At 36.7% G+C, this 20,514-nt stretch overlaps 1 protein-coding gene across 1 annotated transcript; it reads left to right on the top strand.

Moving 5' to 3' along the window:
* Nucleotides 1-946: 946 nt before the first annotated feature.
* Nucleotides 947-20,288, top strand: LOC107561237 (parathyroid hormone-related protein-like). The gene is made up of 5 exons (XM_016245623.1): nt 947-1,097; nt 10,922-10,989; nt 12,168-12,291; nt 18,480-18,968; nt 20,010-20,288. The coding sequence occupies exons 3-4, from the start codon at nt 12,179-12,181 to the stop codon at nt 18,943-18,945; spliced, it is 579 nt and encodes a 192-aa protein (XP_016101109.1). The 5' UTR covers nt 947-1,097; nt 10,922-10,989; nt 12,168-12,178; the 3' UTR covers nt 18,946-18,968; nt 20,010-20,288.
* Nucleotides 20,289-20,514: the final 226 nt, after the last annotated feature.

Below are 20,514 nucleotides of genomic sequence, written 5' to 3'. Positions count from 1 at the left end.
AAGTAAACAAACACTTGTTATCAATGCCACAAATCACTCATGAACTCCTGCAGCGAAACGCATACAATCTGCCCACAGCTACACCACGGATAATCTTCAGTCCAGACAGACTATGTCCAGACCCTAATACTGTAATCGTCTGGTGTTTTTAGTGTTTGCGGTGCCCTTCCCAGTCAGCGAGGGAACGCTAGCAGGTCATATACACACGGCACGGGCCAGCGGCTGCGAGAAGGATCCAGCGCAGTAAAGCCCAAACCACCAGCAGTGTCCGCAACTAAACATAGCACAACCTCAGCTCAGACCAGCTCGCTCTCTCTCTCTCAGATTAGCTGTGACGCTAAGCACACAGCAGTGGGCTGAAAACTTGAGTCACACACTCGCTCGCATTCCTCCACACGAGGGCCCGACTTAATGATCACGGCACGCTGTTTAACGCCACATCACAGAGACAATCGAGGCTGCTGCGTCTCCTCGGCTGTTTTCACATTTGGCTTTTAAATGATAACATTAATGTTCTTGAGAAAAGTTTAAGCTAGTGAAATAACAGTGTTGGGTATCGCCGTGTGCACCAGTGACGCGACAGGGCAAGTTTTCTGGGAAAGTATGTGCCCCTGTGTCTGATTTATTTTTTTCCCAACCGGTGTGAATCACACAGAAAAAAATACTGTGAAAAACGAATAACATGTGATTTTCTTGTTTTAAAAAAAGACATATGAGTTACTTTGACATACGGTTGGATATAAAACCCCACAACCCACACTTTATGTGTGTGTGTGTGTGTGTGTGTGTGTTGAGGCATCATCTCATTTCATATGCAGCATGTCTTGTGTGTGTGAGGCGGTGATGTTGACTACTCAGTGATGTCAGAAGCAGCCCTGAAGCTCGTATATATATATATTGAACGTTCATGTGCTTCACAAGCAGCAGAGGAGCTCAGCGAGTCCAGACAGCTTCAGACTCAGCTTGAGTCTCAGCATCTCTTTCACCTGCCGTCGAGACAAACTCAAGGACAATAAACCCAAAGATTTTGAGCAGCAGAAGAAATATCCTTATGGATTGTTAAGGCAACTTTGTGGACTGCCATCTGAATCACTATAGTGAGTATTTTTCTTATCTTTCACTTTTAACGCAGTGTGTTTGTGAAATATTGATGTTTTTTCTTTTAGTTGGTAGTTGTCTGTTTCTCCTACTGCTGTGATGTTTCTCAAATAGCTCCAGAAACTTGAAGTTCTCTCAGTTTATCTGCTTTACACTGTAGTATCTTACTTAATTACTGAATCAAATTCACTAACAAGTCATTTAGGATCACATAAGGCACTAACTTTAGTAATATAACTGAACTTTTTTACTTTTCTGACTGCAGTTTGATCTTGTTCAAGTATCAATTTGGTCTCAGTTGATTAGTTTTGTTAGGAGAAATATAACGCAAAAAAACAGTCAAAAGTTCATTTACCAACAAGAAGAAATGCTGCATAACTGCACGTTTTACACTGCGTTTAGGTCTCAGTGAAGTATCAACTAAGCCTCGGTTGATTTATTTTGTGAACAGACACACATTTTGTTAGAGATGAGAACGGACACAAATGAGTCAATCATTGACTCACCAGCAAGTCATTTTAGGATCACATAAAGGTAGCAATAACTCTTTAATATAATGGCACATTTCACTTTTTGCACTGCAGTTTGCTCTCATTTAAGTATCAGCTTTCTTTCAGTTGATTTATTTTGTTAGGAGAAATAAAAACAGACAAATTAATCAATAGTTATACATTCAGTAGTCGTACAGTAAGAATATAGAGCTTTAGAAAAAAGATTATTCACTCTGTGTAGCATTTAATGAGAAATGTTTGCATTCCTATTGAGATTTCTGACTTTTTATTTAGTTTATCCCGAAATATTACTGAATCAACCTATAGTAGATTCACCAGCAAGTGATTTTAGGATCACATCAGGTAGCAATAACTACTTAATATAAGTGGACTTTTCACTTTTTACACTGTTTGATCTCCTTTAAGTTTCAACTTTGTCTCAGTTGATTTATTTTAGGAGAAATAAAAAACAGACACAAATGAGTCAATAGTTATGATATATGTGACCCTGGAGCACTAAAGTAGTGTTAAGTCGCTGGGGTATATTTGTAGCAAAAGCCAAAAATACATTGTATGGGTCAAAATGATCGATTTTTCTTTTATGTCACGATCATGTTCCATGAAGATATTTTGTAAATTTCCTACCGTAAATATATCAAAACTTAATTTTTGATTAGTAATATGCATTGCTAAGAACTTCATTTGGACAACTTTAAAGATGATTTTCTCAATATTTAGATTTTTTTGCACCCTCAGATTCCAGATTTTCAAATAGTTGTATCTCAGCCAAATATTGTCCTATCCTAACAAACCATACATCAATGGGAAGATTATTCATTCAGCTTTCATGTGATGTATAAATCTCATTTTCGAAAAATTGACACTTATGACTGGTTTTGTGCTCCAGGCTCACATATAGTAAGAGTATAAAAATGTGGATCACTGGCTCTGTGTGGAGTTTAATGAGAAATGTTTGAGCTCATATTGAGTCTTTCCATGGCAGACTTTTGTATCTTGGCAAATCTGAGCACAGTTTGAGACATTGTTGAGATTTCCTCTGCAACTCTTATGTGAGACTACTCACTTTCTCAGGAGAAACATCTGAGAAGCAGGAGACTCGAGCAAATGCCTCATTGCTGTCGAGGAGAAACGATTGAGATATATTAAAGAGATCTCTTTAGTGAATTTTTCTACTGGCTTTCACAGATTTCTGATGAAGCACGTGTGAATCCTAATGAAGTTCAGTGAAAGCTTCTCTCCGTACTGTGCGCCAGTCTACGGCTCAGAAAATACAGTATGTTGTTGTTGTGTGTTTGATAGAGATGACAGTAAATCAGCGCTGCATTGATCCTCACTGTGTGAGAGCAGAGCAGATCAGATTGGATCTTGATGAAGAGGTTCATCTGAAAGTGAAGTCATTTGTTGTAGCTGTCTGGATCTTCATGTGCATTACATGTACATTATTTTGCCATAACAGAATTCAGTTCTCATATGAAGAACCATATCAAGCTTTATAGAAAAGAACAATCACAAATGGGATATCCTTAATATTTCACAGGTTTCTCCTGAGATTAAATGCAAAACCAATTTGCAGGCCTTTTTACATTTGTCCATTTACTAAAGTCTCATGATTCTCAGTCAGATGTGTCTCCTCAAGCATTTCACAAGAGATCTCAACAGTGTCTTACACTTTGCTCAGGTTTATCCATACTCTTCCTCTATATCAATGTATCTATATCAAATCTATATCAATATATCTATATCTATATAACCCAGAACAACATTAAGTCTCCTGAGCTATAAATTAGCAACCTCTGAGCAATATTAATATAATGAAACGTCAAGACCTCAAAAAATTATATATATATATATATAAATTACGATTCAAAATTACATGACAAAAAATTACACATTACACAAATTACATGCATTTAATTTTTGATTACTTTTAGATTACTTTTGACCTAACTCGGTTAATCACGTTGATTTAAATAGGATAATCTTGTACCATATTGATATAAAAATTCTAATAGAAAGCAACTATATTCCATTTGAACACATTAAATGCATAAAACCTTTCATTATGTCAAGGTTTCCAAACTAGGGATTTAGCTTTATCAGACTTGACTGTAATATCATAAAGACTCATCTGTCATGTGCATTCATATTCATATTCAGATCTTCATTAAAGTATCAGAGCAGTGTCTCTCTGGCTCTGGGCTCTCTATAATCTCAAGAAACAAACTCTGCTTATAATTACTACATGAAAAAAAAAAGATGCATTAATGTGACAAAAAGGGTTTTCGGTTTGACGTTCTGTTCGGCGCAAGTCTGAATCGTAAAGTAAATGGTGTGATATAATACTTTATGACTTCTGGAGAGAACTGAGCGAAGTCCACGGAAGAGCAGCCAAGACGCTTCACGCTGCCGAATGTGACTTTATTCTGGGATGAAGAACAACGGGGGGATATTTTCTGGTTTAGCCCGTCCCACGCCAGCTCTCTGAGCCTTTAATACTTAGTTCGATTGATCGGTCCGAAACTTAAAGGGACAGTTCACCCAAAAATAAAAATTCTGTCATTTACTTGCCCTTAAATTGTTCCAACCCTGTATTAGTTTCTTTCATCTTTTGATCACAAAAGAAAATATTTTGAAGAAGGTTGGTGAGCAAATGGTACTCATTGACTTCCACAGTATGGAAAAAATTATTAAGTAGGCTAAGTCAATGGGTGCCGTCAACCTACAGGAAAAGATCAACCAAAAATTAAAATTCTGTCATTTACTTGCCCCCAAATGGATCCAAACCTGTATTCATTTCTTTCATCTGTTAAACACAAAAGAAGATATTTTTAACGGTACCCATTGACTTCCATAGTATGAAGAAAAGTACCATGGAAGTCAATGGCTACCGTCAACCTACATTCTTCAAAATATCTTTTTGTTTGTGTGTTCCGCAGAAGAAAGCCAGGGATAGGTTTGGAATAATTTGAAGGTGAGTAAATATAGACAGAATTTTCATTTTTGGGTGAACTGTCCCTTTAAGACCAGCATCTATGAGACATGTGTTGAATTATAATAATGGCATGCACATTAGACCAATTAATTGTTCATAAAAAGATGCATTAAGGTTTAGAATTTTGACAGACTTAAACATCTGGAAACATTTTCGCGTGCAGATTCTGTGAAGTCTGTAAATGTAAATGTCAATAATCGCCGTAGTCTCGTTTCGCTCCCATACTAGTGTTTAACAGACAATATAGAATCCGATACAGTCGGTCCAATAAAACGTCCTTGGATTCGTAGAGAGATTAGACGATGTGAGAGAGAGAGAGGGAGGGAGAGATGGAGGGAAAAAAGCAGTAAGATTAAAAGTGAACATTTGTTTTGTGTACTGTATGCCGCTCGCTGCCAAAAGCCAGTAATTTTGGATGAATCTAAAACAGCTTTCCTGGCGCTGTCCCCACTTCACGCCTCCTGCCAGGAAAGACTTTTTTCACCTGTTTATATGCAGGTAAAGTATCCTCTACAGAGTGCCCCCGAATGAGGTCTTTTTTTCCAACTCAACATGAAACCCTTATATAAGTGTGTGTGTGTGTGTGTGTGTGTGTGTGTGGGCCACAGGGGCTGAAACAGGTAGACAAGACCTGTGTGACTGCAAGCAACTTCTGACATGCCTGTAAAATACGAGAGTCTGCATGCTATTCCACACTAACCTGTGTGAATCAGGTAAACTGCGTCACCGGCAGCCAGTGACAGACTCACACCTCAGCAGACAGTAATTCACTTGATTTGTAAATAGGACGACTTTTATATTGTTTGCTTCAAAGAGAAAACCGGACTGCCTTGAGCTAAATGACGTGAGATGTTCGGTCAAAATCCGTTGCGTTTGCCAGCATTAGTAAACACAAACACATTTGTATGCAGTGTTTTTTTTTTGCAAAACACATCTGAAGCCAATCAAAAGCAGAGTTAGAAATACCTACGTAACGTTTAGTCTGTTTGCATCCTGTACTCTGATGTATTTCTGAGGGAACATCTAAGAGAAATAAAAAAGTAGGGCACTATCAATTCATCTTAGATAAAATCACGTCTACATTTTTGGTGGTGCTTTTGTATCCTATTTAATTGAGAAATATGTTTATTTTAATACAAAAATATTTGACTGCAGAATCCCGTGACCGACCAGTCACAATCCAGCATTCCAGAGAGCTGCATAATAATAAAGAGCTGCAGAGATGATGTATATTTGTAGGTGAAAACTTGAAAACGAGTTGCAGTTTAGCACCTCCGTTTCCCAAATGGGTTTTTTGAATGGGTTTTTGCTTAAATTCCTGAAGATATAGTTTCACTTTTCATTCTATGACATAAAATTCATCAGTAATACCCCATTGCATTTTTTAAGCTTTTGCTTGTCTTGAAAAAAGGTGGTTGCTCACAAGTGGCTAAATGGGGACTATAGACGCACACTCTTAAAAATAAAGGTGCTTCAAAAGGTTCTTCAAGCGATGCCATAGAAGAACCATGTTTGGTTCCACAAAGAACCATTCAGTCAAAGATTCTTTAAAGAACCATCTCTTTCTAACCTTTTTATAATCTGAAGAACCTTCTTTCGCTACAAAGAAGCTTTTGTGAAACAGAAAGGTTCTTCAGATGTTGAAGGTTCTTTATGGAACCATTTAGACAAAAAGGTTCTTCTATGGCATCGTGAAGCACCTTTATTTTTAAGAGTGCAGCTAACGAAAATATGTTTTACTAACGGTCCCATGTAGTTATAAACACGTTATCCTGAATGTTCTCTGAACATTTAAAACGACCAGTTTTAAAAAGTTTTTTCTTGGTTACATATTCCATTCTGTTCAAACATTATTGGAATGTTTGAAAGTTCCCTGAACATTCTGAAACAACTACACTCTTAAAAATAAAGGTGCTTCACGATGCCATAGAAGAACCTTTTTGTCTAAATAGTTTCATAAAGAACCTTTAACATCTGAAGAACCTTTCTGTTTCACAAAAGCTTCTTTGTAGCGAAAGAAGGTTCTTCAGATTATAAAAAGGTTAGAAAGAGATGGTTCTTTAAAGAATCTTTGACTGAATGGTTCTTTGTGGAACCAAACATGGTTCTTCTATGGCATCGCTTGAAGAACCTTTTGAAGCACCTTTATTTTTAAGAGTGTAGTTGCATTTCAAAAATGGCACACAAACTAATGTATAAATAATGTTTTTATGCTAACATTTTGAGAACATTATTAAAGACAGGATAACTTTAACGTTACCCGAAGAACGTTTTTATAACTTCAAGAGAACTTTCTGAGAACATTCCCTGTTAGCTTGGAAACTCATTCAATTACTAGTCGCTTTCACATTTTCTGCATCCCAAATGGCACACTATACACTATGCACTCATACACTATGTACTTATGCACTATGCATATGACAGTTGGGTGCATGAAGTGTCCAACATTCCACACTTCATTTTTCCGGCATCATCCAGGTATTTAATTTTCTTTTTGGAATTTTCCGTGTGAACACACTATTCGCACTATTTATACTACAGAACATCATAGAATAGTGCATAAGTACACGATTTGGAACGCACCTAACTATTCCAACTTGGACTTTCAGGTAAAATGTTTTTAAATAAAGACTGAAAGAGTTGACGCAGCTTCATGTTGGTGGCGATGAAGTCACGTGAGCATTGTGTAGTCCTACATTGAACTTTTTACTTCTGCCGAATGTATTTGGGCTTCAAAATACAAAAAGCCGATGGAAAAATCCAATTGGGATTTTGTTGTTTCGAGCTGGCCCACAAAAATACATCATCACTGCAGCGCTCTATTTGTTCTGAACACTTGTGAGTGAATTAATGGTTAATTAGCAAGAGGATGTGAGAATTGTGGTTGATTGAGTGAATGAGATAATGAGCGACTACAGGATAGAGAGAGAGACAGAGACGAGAAGAGGCTCGTTCTGGATGAGTAACACACCGAACACATCAGCTGGGAGGAATTCCTTGGGTTCTCTGCGTGAGTCTGTGGGCGGGACGAACACTAATGTAAAAGACAGCTGTGAAAATCAATTAATCTGCAGAGAAGCCATAATGAGTCACCCTTCTGGGAAAGAGGACGTCCGATGAGTGCAGATGTGACAGGCGGATGGACCTTTGCTTTAACACCTAAAAACTGCCAGCGTCCACAGACGAAAATAGCAGCACGCCAATTAATTTAGAGTGATATTAATAAATACAGACCTCTTTTAACCATTATCCCAAAAGTAATCATTTGCATTCATCTACTCACCCTTGTGTCATTCTAAAACCATTTGGTCAAAAATGAATGAAAAAATTATCACAATTTGTGATAGACGTGAAAGAAACCGTGTCAAACTTGACGTGACACGTCTTGATTTGCAAAGTTTGAAGATCACACATGAATCAGTGTTATTTTACTATTTTATAGTTTGTTCATATTTTTGATTAGATTTTATTCTTATATTTTTGTGTTTTGGCTTTAATTTTAGTAAAAATGTTAGTAATTTTGTTGTGTGTTTTTGTCATTTTTAGTTGTTTATATGTTTTTGTTTACATATGTCTTTAAAGCATTTATTCATTCTTATTTATATAATTAGTTAGTACTTTAAATTAAACAAAAATGAAACAAGTTGTCTCTGCCGAAATAAAATAAGTTAAATATAATTTTAAAAATTTTTGTTTATTTATATCGTTTTTTTTACTTTTTTAAAAACCTTTTTATTATTTCATTTCTAAAAAAATTTTCATGTAATGAATTTTTTATGGTTTTAGTTTAGTTTTAGTTATCAAATGACATTTGGCAGTGTAAAATATACTGTTGGAGGAAGTCCATATTCATATTGTATCTATGAATGTTGTTAAACGTATGGAAAATATCCCAATCCTGCATCAGAACTCAATGCTCCTGGATTATTGCTGCTTCTTTTATGAGCTTCTCATATTAGACGTTACTAATTAAACTAGGAAGAGAGAATAACAGTAAGTGGTTGATGGTAGCCATTGACTTCCATAAGAGTATCTTCTTATGTGTTCAACAGAAGATAGAAACTCATACAGGTTTGAAACAGGTTTTTATTTTTGGCTGAACTCTTGCTTTAAGTGTGGTGGTCTTCCTCAGCTAACCTGTTAAACTTGAGAACTCTGAATGGAAAATTCAGTGAAGAATGAGACGTTCATGTGTTTCTGATCTGGGCTGCCGGGGGCCAAAATATCCACCGTCACACATATACATATGATAAAAAATGGAAAGTTACATGCAAAAAAGGATGTGCTGCTCCAGAAATCTGCTGACTGACAGGCGCTCACGGCCGGCCAAAGCAAAAGATCAGGGAGTGCAGAAAACGTCTTACGAGAGCTTACGTGTTTCTGAAATCTGGCACCGAAAGGCTAACAATAGCCTTCAGTAAGTGTTCAACACACACACACACACACAAGTCCATATTCATATTGTATCTATGAATGTTGTTAAACGTATGGAAAATATCCCAATCCTGCATCAGAACTCAATGCTCCTGGATTATTGCTGCTTCTTTTATGAGCTTCTCATATTAGACGTTACTAATTAAACTAGGAAGAGAGAATAACAGTAAGTGGTTGATGGTAGCCATTGACTTCCATAAGAGTATCTTCTTATGTGTTCAACAGAAGATAGAAACTCATACAGGTTTGAAACAGGTTTTTATTTTTGGCTGAACTCTTGCTTTAAGTGTGGTGGTCTTCCTCAGCTAACCTGTTAAACTTGAGAACTCTGAATGGAAAATTCAGTGAAGAATGAGACGTTCATGTGTTTCTGATCTGGGCTGCCGGGGGCCAAAATATCCAGCGTCACACATATACATATGATAAAAAATGGAAAGTTACATGCAAAAAAGGATGTGCTGCTCCAGAAATCTGCTGACTGACAGGCGCTCACAACCGGCCAAAGCAAAAGATCAGGGAGTGCAGAAAACGTCTTACGAGAGCTTACGTGTTTCTGAAATCTGGCACCGAAAGGCTAACAATAGCACACACACACACACACACACACACCTGCACCAGATGTCAAACTACATCACCTGAGGAGGTTTACAGCACACATCACTTCCTACTAACACAAACTGACAGCTAACTGACTCTCAAAAGAAAAGGAGATCACAAACCTAGAGGACAAAGTATTGCTCAGAGTAATTGCTTATTAGTAGACTCATTTAATATTGTTAAGAGGAAAAATATTTCGGACTAAACTGAAAAATGTTTTGGTGTAGGATTTCTTGGAAACAATTTTCACTCAGAAATTGCTAGTAAATTTCACAAGTCACACTGAAATGTTGCAGTTTGTAAGACTGAAAAAGTATTTTCTTTTAAAACATATATTTACAACAATATTTCTTTTATTTAGAATATATGTATATATTGCTTAATGACTGATGTTTTAGTGATTTTTAGTGGATAGAAGTTTGTTTTATTTTCAAAACAAGTGTTCTGCTCACCAAGGGTGCATGTATTTGATCATAATACAATAAAAACAGTAAAATTGTGAAAAATTATTCCAATTTAAATGAACAGTTTTCTATATGAAAATATTGTAAAATGTAATTTATTCCTGTGATCAAACTTGCATTTTCAGCATCATTGCAGCATGAACCTTCAGAAATCATTCTAATATAATATCAACCGAAAAGTCGTTTGCGATTATGCTGGTGTTTATGAAGTAAAACATATTTTAAGAATAACATCCGCAAATCTTTTTAGATTTTATGTTGACTTCAAAATAATTGCCCCTTGCTTTGATATGTGATCTACTGATAATAAAGTATGACTGAAGTATGTGCGTGTGATTTGGATTTACTCACTTTTAGAACTTTTTAATAGGAGAAAATGGCCTGAATTTCTACAGAAACCTTTCTAGTACTTTGCTGCCACTGTTTTGCCACATCTGTCTGTCTCTCTCTCATGTAAACAGAAGAGTTGACTCCTTATATACGGGCAGAGACTCCCAGCCGTCACCTCCCCTCTCCTCCCACTTGCTGTTTTACCTCTCCTCCCTCTCTCTCTCTCAACCTGCATAGACACTTCTGAAACTTTCCCATCACAGTGTTGGTGGGTTCATCTGACTCCTCTCTATAACAGAGCAGAGTCAGTCAGTGCGGGACAGACCACCTGGAAAACACACACTCGTTCACCTCACGCTGGATTCCCGTTTGCTGTGGTCTGCTTACTTCAGACAAGATCATCTCAGAGAAAGTGAAGGACGTAATGCTGAAGGACGCGTTCACCTGGACCGACCACAGCGCTCATTGATTTGTTTGTGTGTGTTTAATCGCAGCCTGGAAACTTTGAGGAGACTCACGCTCTGTCTGACAGGACAGAAGAGACGGAGACACAGGCATCATTGTGAGTATGTTTCTCTCCTGTTGCTCATCATGGGCTTTTGTTGTGGCTCAGAGGACTTGCTGGAATTCGGCTTTTCTCTCCAACATGTTGAACTGGTTTAAGTTAAAGCTGCCGTCTCTTCTTCAGCATGGGGTGGGAGAAAACACTCCTACAAATAAAACTTCTTTATTGGCATTGATGGGTGCATGAAGAGCATTCATGAAGGATTTTTGCAAAGCATTTGCATTTCACAAAATGTTCTTTATAGAAGAAAAGGGATATTAAAATTCATTTTAAAAATGGTTTTTATACCCTCTGGTGCTCTTTGGTCATTTTTTGACCAAAAGAGTTTATGTTTTGGGGTTTTTTTTAAAGATTTTTTTTTTAAATTGTTTGGAATCTTGGTTTTTGGCACTTGTTATGTGAACAAACACACAAAAGTCATATACATGATTCGAAAAAGGTTAAATGGTCCTGAAAAAGGCCACCTCGCAGTCAAAAATGACCGCATTGGAAATTAAATGAATTTCATCTAGTGGAATCGTTTGGTACTGCGCCCAAACTAAATCTCACTAAAAGCTCGTTTTTTGAGATATCAATTTTAAATTTGGAACACAACTTGTTTAGATTTATGGCTTTTATTTTCTCACAGTTTTGGGAAATATATAGTTCATATTAATTTTGAAAATAGTATTTTTGTGCAATTTTCATAATGAACTACTATAACTTTTTTTCACATTTTTTTTTATTACTTTTTCCACCTTAGCAATAATCTGCCAAGTGCCTTCATTAAAAAGAGACCAAACGTAAGTCTGTGCTCCAAAGCATTCAAGATTTACGACTGTTTAAGTTGGAACTTTAATTTTCAGGTCTATGCTCAAAAAGTGTTTAACAGATAATAAAGAAACTATCATTTTTGACTGCCATGTGAGGAGCACCAGAGGGTTAAGAACTGTTCACTGAAAGGTTCTTTAGGGAACCAGACAGAAATGGTTCTTCTGTAACAGAAACCTCTATTTCTAAGAGTGTATTTAGTCATTTAAAGGCTGCACTGTATGATTGAACAAATTCCCCTACATCATCACAAGAATGAGTTAAATGACACTTTAGAGAAGTGAACAGAACATGCACATCAGAATACCTTGCTGATCTTCATGTGTGTAATGTGTGTGTGTGTGTGTGTGTGTGTGTGTGCTCAGGTCCAGCGAGGATGAGGACGTTATACTCTAGATGGGTTCTGCAGCGGTGGTTCTTTGCTCTCTTCTTACTGTGTTCTCCTGTTCCGCACCACGGCAGGCCCGTCGACGCCCTCAGCAGCCGAATGTAAGTGTCTGTGCTGATTTTTGAGGCTTAATCACCAAAATGTTTTGCTAAAACATAAATGTTACTGTTGCTCTTAGAGTTAGTGATTTGAGCAGACCTCTAACTCTGAGTGTTAAACTTGAGAATGCCGTTCATCTGCACTGTTCATGCAATAGACATGTCTTTTTGAAGAGAAGTCAAGTCACTTTTACTTATATGGCATTTTATACAATACAGATTGTTTCAAAGCAGCTTTGCAGTAATAAGCAGGAAAATAACAGTGGTGATGTTGCCAAATCAATCAGTTATGAAACAAATTCAATTTCTAAGACAATAGTGTCATTATTCAACACTTATTCAACTTTAGTTCAATGTTGATTCAGTTTAGTTCAATAATTGATTCAGTTTAGTTGATTCAGTTTAGTAAAATCATTCATCAATTATGAAACAAATTCAATTCCTCTATAAAGCTGCTCAACACAATTCAGTTCAAGGTTTACTCAATTCTGTTCAAAAACACTGTGTTGCAGAATCATTCATCAATTATGAAACAAATTCAATTTAAAAAGACAACTGTTATTATTTAACTCAATTCAGATTCAGTGTGGTTTCAGTTCAGTGACAGTATTGTTACCAACTTCTTCAGTTATGAAACAAATTTAATTTCAGAAGACAATAGTGTCCTTATTCAATTAATTCTCATTTAAGTGTTGCTTCAATACGGTTCAATAACAGTCTTGCAAAATTCACCAATTATGAAATAAATTCAGTTTCAGAAAACAATAGTGTCATTTTTCAGCACAGTTTATTTCAATGCCAATTTAATTAAGTTCAATAACAGTGTCAATGTAGTAAAATTGATCACTTGTGAAACATTCAATTCTGCAATAGGTAAAGCAGCTCTACAAAAGTCATAATTCAGCTCAGTTAAGTCCAGCGTTGATTCAGTTCAGTTAAAAAACTGTGTCAGTGTGGTACAATTAATCAATTATGAAACCAATTCAATTCTAGAGCACAATAGTATCGTTATTCAATTCAGTTTTGTTCAATGTTAATTCAGTTCAGTTCAATAATAGTGCCATTGTTGTAAAATTCATCAATTATGAAACAAATAAAATTTCAGAAGACAATAATATCATTATTCAATTCAATTTAGTTCAAAGTTGATTCAGTTCACTTCAGTATTCAATAATAGTGATCAAACGTCTGATTTTTGCCTGGCGGTTGATAAAGCTGGTAAAAATGTAACTTAGTCAAGCTTATCTAGAGATCAGGATGGACTCTTTTCATGCCAAATAAGAAACAACCGCCTGTTGCATTGCATTGCACGCGTGCATGTTCTGAAGCGAATGTATAAATCTAGAGATTGTTGTTGTGTGTGTGGCGTTTGGCAGTAACGTGCTGGAAAATGCTCCGGTTTGTCGATCGTGCTGGGAGGTGTTTTGATAGTCAGCGCCCACCTGCGTGTTTGCTCAGGGGTTGAGGGCGAGCGGGACGAGGGGCTCTAGGGACGACGCTCGGCGGGCCACCTGCTGCACGTACAGAGATGCTTTTGTGACAGACACTGTCCTCTGATAGTGAGGCACGAGAGAGAGGCGTAGAGCGAGAGAGAGATTGCTGATGCAAAGTTCGGCCGCAGCCCAAGTCAAACGGGCCTCTCCCGCTGGAGTATATTATGCCGAGCCGAGTAAACGTGCTTTTATGTCCTGTGAACCCCTTAACAGGGCCCAGAATGCAAAACATGCTTCCACGGAGCTTTGGAAGGCCGCGCTCCCCCCGCTGTCTGCGATCCGCCTGTGCCTGCCAGGACCTCCCTAACTTCATATCGGCTTTTAACGATGTGAGCGTGTGGGTTTGTGAGACATCGTTCGCCTGTCGTCTGCTGGTTGTTGTGCAGATTGTGCCAGAGACACACACACTTTGCTTTGATCCACATGCAATGACTGTGACGTTTTGTGCATGTTTGGGTGGGTTTACTTTAGAAACATTAGCTATATACTCATAAAAACGTTCAAAAATAAAAAAATTAATAATGTAATGCAATTGCAATGTCCCTGCATCAGCTAAAATGAATAAATTAAAATGCAAATTCAAAAGTTAAATTAGTTGCTTTATGTAAATGCAATAAACACTTTTAGACCTCTAGGGTGATTTGAGACACTAATGCAATGACTGTGACGTTTTTATGCACATTATAGCATGTTTTATGGGTTTCCTTCAGAAACATTTGCTATATGCACATAAAATTAAAAATAAAGTAAATAATGTTTTAATAATGCAATGCAATTGCAGTGTGACTGATTTAAATGTGCATAAAAGCATTAGGTAAATGAATAAATTAAAATAAATTAAATTAAAATATAAATACAAAAAGCTTTTATTTGTAGAGTTAAATTAGTTGCTTTATGTAAATGCAACCTGCACTTTGGTTTTGATCCTGTAGGGTGATTTGAGAAACAAATGCAATGACTGTCATGTTTTGTGCACATTATAGCACGTTTTTGTGGATTTATATTAGAAACAGTTGCTTTGTGCACATAAAAATATTCAAAAAGAAAGCAAATAGTGCTTTAACAGTGCATTGCAATTGCAATGCCCATGATTTGCAAGTCACTCTGGATAAAGTGCTAATGCTTTCATTTAAAGTTAAATTATTTGCTTTATATAGTGCAATATAAGTCTATTGTTTGTCTTTATTTAGTTATCTAGGTAAATGTATATTTATATTAGTATATAGTAAGTTGTTTTAAATAATAGGGAGATTTTAAAGGTCTGGAAGACAGCGGCCACACACCAGTTAATAGATGATGAATTAGTTATTAAAACTATTATTCACTTAATTTGACCGTTGCTGTATAAAATGAGATGAAGTGTGTGATTGCTACTGTAATTCATCAAAAATACACCTTTTTGCCCCCAGGTTTAAAAACACATGATGATTTCTGATCCGTAAGCAAGTAAATGTCAATGAGTTAGTGAGCGTAACAGGGTTAGGCCATAAGTTCGGTGTGATTTGATGATGTTTTGGCCTGTTGCTCTGATTAAACCTCTCCCAGAATGAGCTGCACTTTGTTCGAAGGACAAAGTATCGCATGAATCCAGCCAGTGGCCAAACAACACACGTTCTTCTTTCAGCAGCGCTCACTTTAGCGCTTTGATCGCAGTGATCTCACGGCACATCAGAAAGGGCGTTCACCCTTTATAACTAGCTAATGCTGACAAGTCCATCTGCCGTCCAGGACAATGCCTCCTACTGGAGTTTGACTTGAACCCGAGCCAGCTGCGCCTGCGAAGATGAAACGCACGGAGCCGGAGATCTTTCAGACCGCATGCATCGCGGATGAGGGTGAAAGCAGGTCTCGCTCTCACTCTCTCTTGGCCTGTTTTTTTAATTAAAGCAGCACAAAGCAGCAATTATCTTCAGGTATGCTAAAAAGGAACAGCTGGAAGGATGCCACGCTAAGAGTTTCCCCTCCCGCTCGCTTTAGTGCTCCTCGTCAACTAAAGTCAACTAAAACGAGTACAAGTGAAAAAAACAAGCTTTTGAACATTCATGAAACCTGTTTGAATCGGTTTCTACAGGATGAAAAAACATCATTCTTTTATAAACCTCAAAACATGTTCATCAGTCCACCTGTATTGAGCAAAACAGATAAATGGATGGATAAGCAGATAGATAGATAGATAGATAGATGGATAGATAGATATGGTGTGAGCGTCTGTCCCGAGCTCAGAATCTGGCGTTTGGGCTTTCATGGGAAAGGTTTGCTCTCTCAGGACGTTCCTTGCTCGTAAATCTGTCCCAGTACATTAAGAAAATAATAAGAGGTGACAGAGAAGAGGAGAACACAAGCTGCCAGGAGGCACAGTGTTATTTAGGAGCCACCGGAGAGGAATAAAGCCACTTTCCAAAGAAAGGAAAACTCATCGTTCCATGGCCTGGCAAGCAATGATCTCACGGATGGGTTTAACCAGCCTGGAGACAAGGGCTGTTTGTGTGCGGCGGGTTCAGATGCTCCAGAAGATGAAGAACAGAGCCTCATTTACCTGTTTGAACAGACACACGATCAGCTGAGCTTCAGACTGCAGATGCAGGTGATGGAGGTCCATTTCTGCCAGGAGACTCATGGAAATGCATTTTTGGTGATTTTTATTCGTGCTCCTAGGCATCAAGGCTGCAACTAAAAACTATACTGATAATCTGATATGATCAATTAATCTGTCAATTATCAAAAGGGCAATTTTATTTGTAGCACCTACAGTTTATCATTTATTCTTAGCACCTATAAGTTATAAGCACAATGTACGGTAAAAAAAGAAGTGTGTATATATATATACATACATACATATTTATATCATATAAATAAATCAATTAAAATAGTATTATTGGTTACTATTGTCAACTCTTTTCATTAACAGTGTTTTTATTAGTTATTGCAGCCATAGTCATCATTCCAGAGTGAAAATCTTTAGTAAAATCCACAGATGAATGCCATGCTGTTCACTGATTTGCTGTGTTAGTGTGTCCTGATGTGACCAGGCTTTGATGCCCTCTGCTGCCCGCTTGTGTTCACGCCGGCGTGTGCGTTTGAACCCGAGCGACTACTGGATATTTTCAGACAGCACTGAATTATGCTTTATTTGGCTGTGAGATATGTGTAATTGTTTCAAGACGTTTGGACGGAGCTGAGCATCCAAAAGTGCACACGGTAGCAGAGAGCCGTGCGGCTGACGGGACGGACCTCTGTATGATTTAAGCCGAGACACAATGGCACCATTAATTAGAGTTATTGCACTGAGTGCTTAAGCTGCCTGTTTCATCAGCTCAGCCTGTGATTATTGGCTGTTGCCGCTTTCGGATCGTGTCAGTTTTGATGTACTATGTTTAAAAGTGGAGGCGCGTCAGAAGGAGCTTCACATCAGCACTCCTGCTGGTTTGTTTGGGTTTGATGCAGGATCTGGAAACGGGCACCAGCGAAGTGTTGGATGAGGGCCAGACCTTCTCAAACCCCCTGGATTTAACTAAAAACACATTGAACAGGGGCCACGGTACAGACACTCACTGATCACAGACTGGATTTAGGTTAAAGGCAAAAAACCATTACGCCTATGGAGAGTCCCCACTTTACACAAAAACAAACCTGTGTGTGTGTGTGTGTGTGTGTGTGTAGAGCTAATAAGATTGCAGCAAACAGAATGAATTATAGAGAGACACACTCATTGATCTGTGAAACTGAAGGCAACTGTGATTTACACACAATCATAACACAGTTAGTGACGCTGAGGTCACGGGTTCAAACGCGCTATGAGTTCAAGCCTGACTGCATGAAATCACTTTATTATTGTGATCCTGATCAGTTTACAGTAAAAAGAGATAAAAATCCTTAAAACGATAAATTTACTTCAAAAACTAAATTTTACAAGCTATTAAGAACTGATTCAGTAAAATATGTCCTGTATATAAACGTATTTTTCTCCTTTACTCTCAAATTATTATTTTTTAATTGTTAGGCACTACATCTTATGCCTAAAAGAATAATGAAACACAATTTGCCATTTTCAATGTGAAAAATACACTTATATGCAATATGTAAACTTATGTGGGTGTAAATATATATTTTTTTTTTTCTTTCTTTTTTTAATTATAATTATATTTCTCACTTTATTTGTGTTATATGTTTATCTATTGTTTATTTACTTTTTAAGTCAAATAAAGTTTATTTTATATATTTTATTTTTATAGCCTAATATTTAATATTTGTATAATATTTAATATAATATTATATCTTTATTTGTATTATTATATTTTATTATAATTATTACTTATTATATATAATTTTGAACTGTGAACTGGAATCAATTTGATTAATATGTATGTGTGTGTATGTATGTTATTTTTATTATTATATTTTATGACTTTATTTTGATTAGATTTTTTATATTATATATAATTTTTATATATTATTGTATTTGTATTATTAACCCGTTTTACTTCTGTAATCTGACACATTTCTGAGTGAAACAGGATTGTTATTTAATTGGGAGTTGATTGGATTGTGAAAAAGTGGGCATTGCAATTTAAAACTGAAGGTGACATCAGCCAAAAAGCAAAGCTGTTTTTATTGCAAAGACCGATGTTCTTATTTGAATGGAGCAGTGTTTTCGAGTTGTCAAATGCAATTCTGAACCCAAATGTTTGTCTGTTTCAGGAGGCGTTCAGTGACTCACGCTCAGCTGATGCACGATAAGGGCCGGACGCTGCAGGACATCAAGAGGCGCATGTGGCTGCAGGAGCTGCTGCAAGATGTTCACACGGCCGAGATCCGGGACGTCCCGCAGCCCAGAGGAGGCATGGCCAGCAGCGGAGGGGGCGGCGGCCTCACGGTTGCCATGCCGATGGGAGTGGGTGTGTCCATAGGGACGGGAACCGCCCACCCCAAACCCGCCGGAGGCACCAAGAACCTGCCGATCAGCTTCCGTCTGGAGGACGAGGAGGGAACCAACCTCCCGCAGGAAACCAACAAGTCCCAGACGTACAAGGAGAGCACGCTGAAGGCCATCGGCAAGAGGAAGAAGAAAGGCCGCGCGGGGAAGAGGAGGGAGGGGGAGAAGAGGAAGAGGAGGGCTCGATCGCTGCAGGAGTTCACCAGCGCTTTCCACCTGGAGCAGCACTAAAACACTGTCAGTCTTTGACAACGGTAAATCCTTTCAAACCACTCGTCATCAAAATACTAACAAAACTAAGCTAGCATTTAGAAATTAAAACTCACTTTTGTCTTTTGAATTTGTAATTGATTGTATTTTTCTTAAATTGTTTTGATTGCATGTTTTCATTTTGAGATAATACGATTTAAATTCGAGATAAATGCTTTGAGGTATACTTTGAAAATATTGTTCATTATATTAAAGCATATAGATTTACATGAAATACATTTAATAAAACTAAATATTAAAAAATAAACAGCAGTATTTAACGAAACATTTAACTTGCGTTTCACACACAATGTTTTTGACGAATCTTATGAATTCATTGCAGGGTTATTACGGTTGACTGAAACTGTAACTAAAAAAAAGATGCTTAAAATTCAAATAAAATAAATAAGATTGAACTTAAAATATTTTGTTTAACTGCAGCTGGTCGGTTTGAAGTACTTAAATAACTAAAACTTAATTAACTAAAACTAATCAATAAAATGATTTTTAAAAAACTAATATAAAAAAGACTTCACAACAGAATTACTAAAACTTTCAAATTAAATTAGAACACAGAAAATATACAAAAACTCTAATTCAAAATATTAACAAAACCTTTTATACTGTATCAAATAAACTAAAAATAAAATAACCTTGACTAAAGCAAAAAAAAATCATTTCCATTACTTGGTATGAAATAAACATGAGCTGAAAAAAATAAAATAAATATACATTATTAACATTTATAATTTAGTATTATTTGAAATACTAAAAAAAAGTAAAACTAAAATCAATTAATAAAAAAAACTAATAAAATGATGACACTACACAACAAAATTACTAAAACTTTAACTAAAATACTAAAAATGAAAACAGAAAACAAAAATAAACAAAACGAACAAAAACTACACAAGTATATCCGTGATACTTAACAGAGCTCTTAAATGAGATGACACGTACTTTACTTTAAGTTTAGCTGAGTACGTGCTGAAGTGAAGTACTGCTGCTCATTTTAAATCAATGCCGTTTTCTTTTTTCTCTTTCAGATCCGTGAGGACATTTGAAATGGACACCTAAATGTTCATCTAAAAGAGAGAGGAAAATATTTATTGTCTGTAAATATTCTCAGTGCGCCCGAACAATGACAAAGACAACTAACGATACTGCTAAAGCATTATTACAGCTCCACGGAGCCACACATTTGGATCCTTGTGAATACTTTGCTTTGTTTCTTTTTCGTTTTCCTTTTTATTCTTTTTTATTTTTATTTTTTAGGACTATGCCTCTATTACGGTGTCAGAATTCCTGTAATTTATTTTGTTTGAATGGTGTATTTATTTTGTAAAGGTATCAAGGTGCTGCTGACCTTCTATATTTTTGTACTATAATGCACTTTAGATATATAAATATAGAAATATATACAAGTCATTTTGTTAATGGACGTATTTTGTGGTTGAGTTGAATGAAGAAGACTAGAGTCACGCTTGTGTTTGCCCACATTCTGATTCATTGTATGATCAACAGCTTTGGCATCCATGTTTCTGTGAGTCT

The sequence above is a fragment of the Sinocyclocheilus grahami genome, unplaced genomic scaffold, assembly GCF_001515645.1.
Source record: "Sinocyclocheilus grahami isolate Dianchi unplaced genomic scaffold, SAMN03320097.WGS_v1.1 scaffold761.1, whole genome shotgun sequence".
Lineage (NCBI taxonomy): Eukaryota > Metazoa > Chordata > Actinopteri > Cypriniformes > Cyprinidae > Sinocyclocheilus > Sinocyclocheilus grahami.
Note: the sequence above shows the minus strand (reverse complement) of the source record. Positions and strands in the feature narration are given on the sequence as shown.

Excerpts from the sequence above, each read along its gene's own strand:
- LOC107561237 (XM_016245623.1), top strand. The coding sequence starts at position 12,179 with ATGAGGACGTTATACTCTAGATGGGTTCTGCAGCGGTGGTTCTTTGCT. Across the intron at positions 12,292-18,479 it reads GACGCCCTCAGCAGCCGAAT|GAGGCGTTCAGTGACTCACG; the intron begins GTAAGTGTCTGT and ends TGTCTGTTTCAG.